Below are 11979 nucleotides of genomic sequence, written 5' to 3'. Positions count from 1 at the left end.
AGATATTTCATTCATTTAACTCTAGCCTATAACAATTTTGTCTACTCACCAAACTTATCTGTCAGTATCATTTTAGTACATTATATTGCTGTTACATGTGCTGACATCACATGAGCTTACTTGACAAAACAGAATTTTCCGTATACAGTCAGGTCTTCTGACCAATGTAACATTGTACATGTAATATCTGCGTATCCGGGTAAGGTGCACTTAGAAACTTTCCAGTTACACATTGAAAAATAATTGTTGCATACCAATTATGCATTTAAAATGTTAGATACCCAAAATGTTTAAAATACATCCATATGGAATATATTAATGAAAATCTCTTTCATAAGGAAGAACACAACAATTTCAACGAGTGCTGTACAGGATGAGTGATTTTTTTATAGAGTCATTTCCATTATATTAAAGTTGGTTTGGCTTAGGCATGACAAAAGGCAATATTAACCTGCTTAGTAAGCCTACTCAATGACATGTACTTATGTACGTAAAATAACTGAAATACATATTTGAAAGCAGTTGGTGATGTAAAATGAAATACCCACACTACATTGATAATAAAAATACAGTGGGTACAGTACCCACATGAGGTAAATCATATCTGGAGCTCTGAATATATACCATAGATAATAGGCACTGGAACATGACAAGCTGGCAGTGGGAAGTTGTACACATTTATTGTTCAATTCACCATAACCTTGATAAGAAGGAAAACTCATGTCACTTCCTGAACACATTCATGACAACTTTTTTGTTCACTAACAACTTTCATGTGACAACTTGAAGTCACACACTAAAGGAATTCCACCAAACTAAAAAAATAAGTATGTCCATCATGGCCCAAAAATACATTTAGCTTCTGATCCTTGTTTAAAAAGTTCAGTCTGATTGGTCACTTATCCTGATATTCTGTAGCACATGCTGCCCTATATGTTCTCACATGTAAACATGTTACCTCACACCTGAGGTGTTACCAAAACACAAGTAGGGTGTTGTTAACTTCAAGTCAATTCTACTCAAAGAAGCCGAACAACAGTAACTTTGGACATCATATTACGCCATACAATAACTGTGATCATGATTAACAAAATCTTATATTAGAGAACCTTGTCAGATTGATTCTGTTTTCGTAGTGATCTTGTTACCATTCAAATTTTCACCTTCCAAGTTTTCATACTTGAAATATTTTTAGCTTTTTCCCCATGAATCATATTGCACTCATGTGACCCTGTGTTGTATTGGCGGGATGGGTCAGTATTGTTTTATACACTGTCACCTGATTGCAGACATCTGCCAAACCAACAACAGTTGGTGTCATCGACTTTCATAAGCAGAAGGAAACCTGGCCATGTTCTGATGGATTTTGGATCAGTTTGTCTTTTGAGTGTACTAAGATAAATTCAACACCAGGTTTGCTTGTGAGATTTTATACAATGAGAATGTCTGTCGGCTTCAGCACAGAAACATTTGGAATAATCTCAATTTCATGATTGACTCTTCTCTCCCAATAATTGCCCCCATTTTTGTCATTGTATCAGCCTTGTGGAAGCCACGGTAGCTGAGCGGGTTAGGCAGCTGACTTTGTGTGCTGGTGATTCGCTGCCTGATTCTGAGGATGGGGGTTTGAATCCCGGATGGAACTCAACCTAACAAGAGTACCAAAATCTTTACTTAGGAAAGTGTAATCTCAATTATAACATCTGTTACATTGTGTGAAGGTGTTACGTAGCTTAGTAGTTGAAGCATCAGTTTGTCACGATAAAGTTCTCGATTTGATTCCCAACATGTTTCAGCCCATTCCAGTGTATTACCTTTATGATATTGCTGGAATATTGTGAAAGTGTTGGAAACCTAGCTCACTCTTCGCAATATGGCCGTCTTCAGTTATGGTGAAAATAGCCAGCACTCATTCCCCTCCATAGCTTTTCTTCATTCCAGTTCAGTTATCACAAAGGGCAGTGTCAGAACCTTGTGGTTGAAGCATTTCAGCTTATGTTCAGAACATCTTTGTTAGTTACCTACGTATAAATGTGTCACCCATCACCCATTGATATTTTTAGACCTTTTTGTTGCATTTTTACTGAAAATTGCATCTCCGTTATTTATCCCTATCAAGATTTCAGTGACCTGTGTCTGTAGGCAGCCATCAGCTTCAATTATTTTCAGAGTGCCACTGTATAGGTGGAATATTGTTGAGTGCCATGTAGAAGTAAACTCACTCACTCACTCACTCACTCTTGAGTTGCTTTTTCCTCCTGCATGACTGAAATTTGCATCTGAAAGCTTGGAATAAACAATCTCTTGGTAGAAATAACGGTGTGAGAAAGAAACATGAACTAAATTGAATAAATTCCAGTCAGTTGCGTTTAATCCCTGTCAACCATTCATGAGAGCGAATGAAATATTTGCAGAAATTCATAAAACGTTTATAGAAAAATATACTAAGAAAAAATTTCATTTTATGTATCAAAAGAAGGCTCTGAAGTTCTTTGAGAATGGATTGCTTCGTCAATACTGTTTATCCTGATCTGAATGTAAATATATCAGACTTGATGCCGGCAGGGAGTTTACAGTACGGAAATTCTATCCCGCTTAATACTAGATGATGGAAGTTTAAGTTCTGTATTAGCCAGCCATGGCTGTTTAATGTGAGGCGTCTTCCTTGAACCAGGAGCAGGTATCCTTAGGGTACGGGTCCGCCATCATCTTTAACTTTGATATTGAAATTGAAGGATGTATTGATTGTTACAGTTTTTAGTGGGGCGTAATGTTAATGTCTTCCTTTACGTAGTGTGCCGACTTAGGATGCTTCTCGTGTCTTCGAGCGGACATGTTGACACCACTACTGGCTCAACAAAAAAACATTGTGACTCTTGGAGACTGCACACTGACGCTGCTTCAGAATGCCAGATGAAGTCTTTGCAGTGTGTATTTGCAAGCTAGATTACTTGAGCCTCTTATGTTCGCTGGCCTCTCTCAATTTCTATTAGGTTATGCATGTTGCACACAAATGATAGTTACTGAGAAAAATCAATGGAGCTCGGATGCAAGAGTTTTTCCCCTGTACGGACAGGACAAGACACGAAGCTGTGTGAGATGGCCGTCATTGATTCGGTGGCCCTCTCCAGCACTCCATTTGATAGAGAGTCATATGTGTCTCCTGATGCTTAAAAGCTTTTTGGGCAGGCTCTACACCTCAAAATGGTAGAGGTCATTCGGGCGCAACAAGTTTCAGCCTACCCATACCAGTGGTACTCTGGAGACTAGGTCAGTGTTCAGTACCTTTGGGCTCAGTGCGTCCAATCTCATTTTGAACCTAGAACGAAGGTGGAAAAAATGGAAATTTAATCCTGTCTTTGGACCATCCACACCCTGGAGAAATGATTTGTTGTTAAGATTCAAGTGAGCTCTTTATTTCACCCAACGAGCGACTCTATGACAGCATTGGTCCTTCAGTGTCATGTGATCAATAATCTGTCTTGTGTAATCGCCAGTATCTAAACTGCCAATTTCGTGAATATGGTAATTTTATAGCACTAGAATAGAATGATTTATCTGTTTCAAATCTTATGATCATGAGCGTCAGAGGATCTGCATGTCAGGCAAGAACAAAATATTTTCTTGATACTGAAATCTTTGTTCATTAAGGAGGTAGAGGAGGGACGTTTAACATGTAGATTTGTCTCCTTGATTGACATAAATGTGTTTAAGTTCAGAAATTAGTACCACGTTGGGATTACGTTTCAACTGTGCCAGAGATCAGCTGAGGATGTTCAAGCATTTCTATGCAGATGAAAGGATAATGCCAATTAGTAATTGTGTCATCAAAAACTCATCATGGTTAATTCCTTGTAATTTTTGTGGGGAAAATATCATTTATCTGACATGGAAAAAGTTGACACCAGCTTGATATGATCAACAGTTCACCCTGGTTGAGAGAAAAAAGGATGGTGAAAAAGGTCTCTTCCTGCCCGAATCCTATTCCTATTTCCGCTGCTTGTTTAAATAATGAACACTCCGGCAAATTCCATGCTCCTAACAGCTTCACTTACTGACAAAAACAGACATGCAGAATAAAAACTGAAAATAAAGTTCTGTAGTGATGATTAATGGAGTAGACAACTCAGCTGGTTTGGACCTATTGTGGAAAAAATAGCGTGATGGAACCAAAGAAGTGGCACGTGTCAGCAGGAAGGAGCTCTGCCAACGGTGAGGCAGACCCTGAACTGCAAGATGAGCCCGCTGTTGCTTCCAGCGCTAACAGTGACATTTGCTGTCAAATGTTTGCAATATGTGTTCCGTCTTAGCACTAACATTTTGGATGGGCTAATAGCTCCTGTTAAAATGATTTGCCATATAGCTTTGGTTGATGAGATCGAAGCAGATCCCAAATTGACAGTGACCCTCCCAATCCAATAAGTCTGTCAACGTTCCTTGTCGACTTGTCAGACTGGCCTGTGACACATGCTTATTACAAGAATTCTCAAGCTCGCAGCTTCATCGGCTGCTGAATGGCTGGCCTACAGTTGAGATAATCTTTATTGACAGGATTGTATTTTGTTCTATATGTCCATTAGGGCACATACATATTATGGACACACTTGTCTCATGGTATGGGACTTTCTTGTTAGGGTGGTTCCAGGTGATCATCAAAGTTTTTCTTCATGATTTTCTGTGGCAAGTGTTTAGAGGTTTTATTATTGTGTAAATAAATCATACTTTGTTCAGTGTTGGGAATGTGCATGTCTAACAACTGTTATGAAATCAGGCTTTTCTCAAGTCATTGCCCACTTGAGTTTACCAGACTGCAAAGACTTTGAGCTCTTATTTGTTTTTATGTGACATCCAAACATCATGTGTGACTCCTGGCCATATAGCTGAGACATTTAAAGTGACAATAAATCTCAAACTTGTAAAACATTTAACTATGTATAGTGATTAAATAATGATGTTTCATTTTTTAAAGTATCACATCCATGATCCAATGTAGAAATAACCTCACACCAAATTTCCATTCCTTGTGATTCCTTGCTTTTCTTCACAAGAGGAAAAAAATGTCTTTAAAATATTTGAAAGAGAGTCGACATTACCAACCCTATGTATGAATGGAACATGTTAGTTTCAATTATATATTGTTGAAGGAAAAGAGGTGTCAGATGCATGAGTCGTCTTTCAGACATGTGGACTTATCTTTCACTACCTCAGCAGTTTGTAATATTTAGAAAAAAAAGGCCATGACATTGTTGCATAAAATAGAAAAAATCTGATATGTAGCAGATCATTCTGTGACTGAAATGTTAGTGACACAGATACTACCGTGTGAAGCATGTCTTATCTTCCTTTATTCAATGGGGAACTTCTTCAGTGTAAGTAGTTATCGAGACCAGATCTGTATTTAAATGTACATGGTTAACTTGTCTTTGAGCAATTAACAATCTATATATTGCTTTCAGTTGCCATTACTGAACGAGAATCCACTCTCCTTAAAATGACTGTGGTGGTGGCCAATTAGCAATGCTGCTACTATTTTCACAGTCCGATTTGTTCCAATAACCGATGGGCTCTATCTGCGTAGCGGTAATTTTCCGACATCTTGGGGCAATGGTTGTCTCAGTGTGGCAAACATTCCACTTCCTGTGCTGCATTGTGGGTCAGCACCTCACGACTAGAGTCAATGGAGCTGTAGCATGCATTACGGGACAAAGTGTCACCACTAATGCAGGGATTGGAACAAGTTCCACTGGAGGCATTTCTTGTTCGTGTTAACTATGGTTTTCAGACAGGAAATGATGCAAATGATGCGTTACAAATGTCTAGTTTTCCTGAAGCGCTGAATTTCTTTTGATGGTTTCTCTTTCCAAGTTTGTTTTTTCTAGGACTATTTGTTTAAGGACAATTTCTTTCGGGAAATAGTTAAAGCAAGAGGGTAGTAACTGGTGTGTTATCAAAGATAATAGTCTCACAGTCACGAGTGGGTATTGTCCGTTGCAAGAGGGATTTTTACTCATGGATGGTAACTATGTACTGTCTTGACACTGCTCAATGTTTCATCGTGTGTCTCATGTTATTTTCCTGTGTACAAGGCATGCTGCTATTAACTCAAACCATCTATGCCTGAGGGCCGTCAAAAAGCCTGGTGACAAAAAGTATTGGAGCACCTGTCACAAAACCAGGGTTAACTTTAAACAGTGTATGAAACTCCTACAAAAACACACGAAGCCCACAGGGCTGATAACTAACAAATGTTGCCGGCCATGTTAACATATAACTAGCCCCATATTAAATGCAGGAAATTGAGAAATAATGTTAAAAGAGAGTAATCAATGAATTTCTTGTAGTGATGTAAACTGAAACATGTGCAAAAGCAAATTTGATAAAACCATGCCTTGGAGGTCACTGTTAATTCATTTAGTGTCACTGCCATCATAAAAGAACGACATCATTCATTGGCTGAAAACATTCTCAAGACCAGTCACATTTAGTGTTAGATCATGTAGGTTGATCTGGGGACGTTACAGTTCGATTGATCATGAACTGTACCGACATCATCTAGTTACCACAATTGTAAATTTTTTTCAAAATATTTCCCGTAGTCAATGACGTGGTTAAACATATATCCCTGGAAATTGGCGCACAGGGGTCGGCTATAAAATACAGTTGTAAGCCTGCCATGTAACTAGCAAGCAGCGGGCCACCAGGCAGGCGCTATTTCATACACTGTTTCAAACATACATGCAATACTCCCAGTCAGTTCTTATTATCCCTTAGGTGGTCGGGTAGAGTGGTTGGATAACATAGTGGTTAAAGTGTTTGCTCATCACGTCAGTGTTCCAGGTTCGATTCCCTACATGGGTACAGTGTGTGAAGCCCATTTCTGGTGTCCCTCGATGTATTTTTGGAATATGGCTGAAAAGAGGCTCGCTCGCTCACTCCCTCACTCACTCACTAATAGGACTAAGTGTTATGTATTACTGTTTCTTTGTTTTACTCAATACTCGCCTCAATATTTGTTCCTGGATACTATCATATCCTACAAGAATGTTCTTCTCTTCCAGAGTTCCATGTGTCTTATGATGTGAATGTCAATCCGTCCGTCAGCAACCAGTTTGTGATAAAGTATGAAGCCAATCAGCGCTACCGACGCCAGGCGTCAGTTTCGGGAGGACCAGCCAATGTATCTACTGAACCCCTGCCAACAACGACTGTGTTGAGTAATTCCAATGCTCCGGACGCCATCACAGCGACCTCAACAAATGTAAATACTTCCTTTCACCTACCGTTTTCTGTTTATTGAGTATACCTGCTCTTCATGCGCGACCAATGAAGAACCCATGCTTGTTATAAGAGGCAACTAACGGGATCGCGAGGTTATGCTCATTGACTTGGTTAACTTATGTTATCATATTCCACTTAAATAGATTGATGGTAATGATGACTTTATCGTCTGATCCAGACTTGATGTTTTACAGACTGCCGCCATATAGCTGGAATATTGCTTAGTATGGCAGAAAACTATACTCACTTACTCATTTCATTGGTAAGTGGATCGTGTGTTCATTCATAGGCTATGCTGAAGGCTTGTGCATGATTCTCCACATGGGTGATAATGCATTGAAGCTTATGTCCATCGTTCTATGTGACAAGAGTATTGCTTGAATATTTCTTCAAGATGTTCTAATAAGTAATTACAGGGCATCTGGAAAATAGAAAAAGTATAAGTTTAGAGCTTTTTTTGTTTCTGCAAAGGTCAATATTGAGAGTGGCCTTGTGGCAGTGTGAAGGATAAAACATTCATACCCCCCAGACACATTTTGCTAAAAGTGAAAAAGTTTAAAAAATTAATTAGTGTTGTGTTTTCTTTCAGAACCAAACAATAACATTGTTATTCTGTCATGACTGAAATTATTCTGGTATTCAAAGAGTTTTGGAAAAGGTATATTGTTCCTTGAATTTGGTTATTTATCAAGGTGAGATATGGAACATACTCTAGGATGGCACAGTAGTCATCAGTCATTATACATTAACTGTCTACATGATAAAAACATGTCATAGAATACGTTCTATTTCAGTGATGATATGTATGAGAGGATAGTGAACGACATTCTGTGTAATAACACTTTTATTAAACGAGTTAACGATTTAGTATCAAATGAGCGAGAGTGAGTTTGATGCTAAATCTTTCTCGAGTTTAATAAAAATGGTACTTCACAGAAGTGAGTTTAGTATTCTGTTTATTACTCCCCAACACAAATTAATGGAAAGTGCTGCTACACTGCCTACAGTGTGAGGACTTTCATCAGTCTAGCACCATTGCGACAGCGGCATTAGCATTGTGACGTCAAAACTGTGATTCATTATGCCATCATGCGTCTAGCAGTATTAAACTAGTGTAATGTTGCCATAAAAATATAACACTGCAGTATCTTCCACAGGTGAGTAATATTTATTAGTAGTAATAATGCATCAACTACTGACTGGTCTAATTTAATTACCAAACATTCATATTCATTACCCAGTATTCACTTTGTTATATCTAAACAAAGGACTTTTTGGGGTCACATGTTTGGACATCTTAATGGCCACAAATCATCTCTGAATCCACTTGCTGCAGAAGGCTAAAACTTATGAGTTTTCTGACTCTTCCAATCCTTCATATTCAGTATCTAATAAGGTCACTGAAAGTGTTAGTGTGAAAAAGGATGGCTTGCATTTTCTCTTGAGTAAGTTGATGGATTGAGATGAACCTTTATGATGGACAAATCTACCATGTGGATGCTCAACTGTCTTCAATGCATCAAAATAGAATTTCTTAAAAAGTCTTTGTGAAAAGAAATATGGAAAATGTATGAAGGCCTCAGAAGTAAGAGTCTGAAGTGTTGTGTGATGGATGAGCATTCTCGGTGTAAGAAGCTGCTTCATCAGGCTGATGTTGTAGGTCAGGGTGAAAAAGCATGCATGTTGTATGTACATTGGTTTACATTCACCTTGTACTGTATCCATAAGGACGTGAGTCCGTCAAAGCCCCTAAATCCCCCAAGTCAGGTTGTGTCCCTTGAGCCCACCTGGGAGTTATAATTGTGGGTTGTAATCCCAGCTGGCCCCTATTATGTGTCCAAGTTTGTAAGCACCATGCTCGAGGTGATGGGGAACTGTTTCGTACGTCATTCCTGGCCTCCTCTGCCATTAACCTGACACGCCAAGATGGAATACTGTTACAAGCAGCATTAAATCTCACTCACTCACTAGCCCACACTTGGGGGCTTTAGGCTTCCTCTGCCATCAACCTGACACGCCAAGATGGAATACTGTTAGTATAGTGACAAAAACTCAACTCATTCACTCTCTTGTGTGTGTACAAAAAAGCTTCCTGCATGAATATCTACATGTTTCCAAATCTATCACTCTGTTTATGTGTTATTATCTACCGCCACCACAAAGGAAAGAGTTGATATAACACATGATTCTGTGTTATTATCTACCGCCACCACAAACGAAAGAGTTGATATAACGCATGATTCTGTGTTATTATCTACCGCCACCACAAACGAAAGAGTTGATATAACGCATGATTCTGTGTTATTATCTACCGCCACCACAAACGAATGAGTTGATATAAGGCATGATTCTGTGTTATTATCTACCACCACCACAAACGAAAGAGTTGATATAAGGCATGATTATGTGTTATTATCTACCACCACCACAAAGGAAAGAGTTTATATAACGCATGATTCTGTGTTATTATCTACCGCCACCACAAACGAAAGAGTTGATATAAGGCATGATTATGTGTTATTATCTACCACCACCACAAAGGAAAGAGTTGATATAATGCATGATAATGGATTATCAACAACTCACCGCACATCTCATAGCCAATACACAGCAGTCTCAGAGAATTGAAAGCGTGAAGAATGAAATGGGTCTGAGAATGATTTCAGCACTCGGCACTCCTGACTTCTGATTCTGAACAGAAGTGCTCCATCATCTCACATGAAAATATACATCACCCAGAAGCAGATCCTGTTGCTCCATGTAGTTCGTCCTGAAGTAAACATTGCCTTGGCCAAGATTTTCGAAGCTCTCTTAGGGCTATGATTGTCATAAGTGCCATACATTAACATTAACTTACGACTATCTTAGCGCTAAGAGAGCTTAAAAGATCTAGGCCCTGGCCAGCATTATGGTGATAAATCTGTTTCTTCTGTGGAGAACCTTCACAAGGAGGAAGACTTCATCAGAGGGATCCAGGATCTCAAGCATTTGCCCACACTTACAAGGGATTGTGTGGAAAGATATTTCCATGCATCACAGTTAAATCCTATAGGGATGAAATGGTACGCTCTCACATGGTACAAGGTCTATGGTTTGGTATGTGAGATGTAATCATCATGCTCAAAAGAAGAGATAGAAGCGCACAGATTATGACAAAATTATTCAATTTCTAGGCATTTTAGGAAAGATTAAAATAATGCTACAAAAGCACAAAAAAACAATTTTTTAATTGCATAACTGTATCCTGAACTGAAGACAAAATACTGTGAAGGCTAATACTGTGGTAAACTGTTTCACCCCTATAGGTCTTCATAGTTAGGATCAGAACTCGTCAGTCATATACTAAAGGCATCTGTTCCTGTCTGTCATAAACATGAAGCCCTTTCTGTCCTTGGGCAGTGGGGTAGCCAAATGGTTAATGTTCGCCTGCCATTCCGATTACCCAGGTTTGTTTCCTCGCTTGAGTACAGAATGAGCCCATTTCTGTTGGTGTGTTAAAGATCTCATGTTTGATATTTATATTTCAGGTTCCATCAACCCCTGCTCCGACCACACCAGCTCCTACTACTCCTGCCCCGAGTACTCCTGCCCCAACTACACCTGCTCCATCACCCACAACTTCCTCTCCAACAACTACACCAACAACTGCACAGCCCACTACAACACCACGCATCATTGAGACCACCTCAGGTGTAACTGGAAGCACAATAACCTCAGCCCGACAGGAGGTAAGATATGCATCACCTACACCTGCACCTACACCTGCACCTACACCTACTCCTACACCTACTCCTTCACCTACTCCTACACCTACTCCTGCACCTACACCTACTCCTACACCTACACCTACACCTACACCTGCACCTACACCTACACCTACACCTACACCTAAACCTGCACCTACTCCTACACCTACATCTACTCCTACACCTACTCCTTCACCTACACCTACATCTACTCCTACACCTGCACCTACACCTACACCTACACCTACACCTACACCTACTCCTACACCTACATCTACTCCTACACCTGCACCTACTCCTACACCTACATCTACTCCTACACCTACACCTGAACCTACACCTACATCTACTCCTACACCTGCACCTACACCTACACCTACACCTTCACCTACATCTACTCCTACACCTGCACCTACTCCTACACCTACATCTACTCCTACACCTACACCTGCACCTACACCTACATCTACTCCTACACCTGCACCTACTCCTACACCTACATCTACTCCTACACCTAAACCTGCACCTACACCTACACCTACTCCTACACCTACACCTACTCCTACACCTACACCTACACCTACACCTACATCTACTCCTACACCTACTCCTACACCTACACCTGCACCTACACCTACATCTACTCCTACACCTGCACCTACACCTACACCTACACCTACTCCTACACCTACACCTGCACCTACACCTACTCCTACACCTACACCTGCACCTACTCCTACACCTACATCTACTCCTACACCTAAACCTGCACCTACACCTACACCTACTCCTACACCTACACCTACTCCTACACCTACACCTGCACCTACACCTACATCTACTCCTACACCTACACCTACTCCTACACCTACATCTACTCCTACACCTACACCTACACCTACACCTACACCTACACCTAAACCTGCACCTACTCCTACACCTACACCTACTCCTA

At 40.0% G+C, this 11979-nt stretch overlaps 1 protein-coding gene across 1 annotated transcript in view; it reads left to right on the top strand.

Annotated features, from left to right (window-relative positions):
• The first annotated feature begins 4163 nt into the window (after positions 1-4163).
• LOC137255523 (plexin domain-containing protein 2-like) overlaps positions 4164-11979 on the top strand; it is a 38258-nt gene continuing 30442 nt past the window's right edge. The window contains exons 1-3 of the mRNA XM_067792956.1: positions 4164-4266; positions 7059-7258; positions 10806-11006. Coding sequence (XP_067649057.1) covers positions 4164-4266; positions 7059-7258; positions 10806-11006 — 504 coding nt within the window. The remainder of the gene's footprint in view (positions 4267-7058; positions 7259-10805; positions 11007-11979) is intronic.

Source organism: Haliotis asinina, chromosome 11 (assembly GCF_037392515.1).
Source record: "Haliotis asinina isolate JCU_RB_2024 chromosome 11, JCU_Hal_asi_v2, whole genome shotgun sequence".
Lineage (NCBI taxonomy): Eukaryota > Metazoa > Mollusca > Gastropoda > Lepetellida > Haliotidae > Haliotis > Haliotis asinina.
This window is presented reverse-complemented; position numbering and strand designations above follow the sequence as displayed.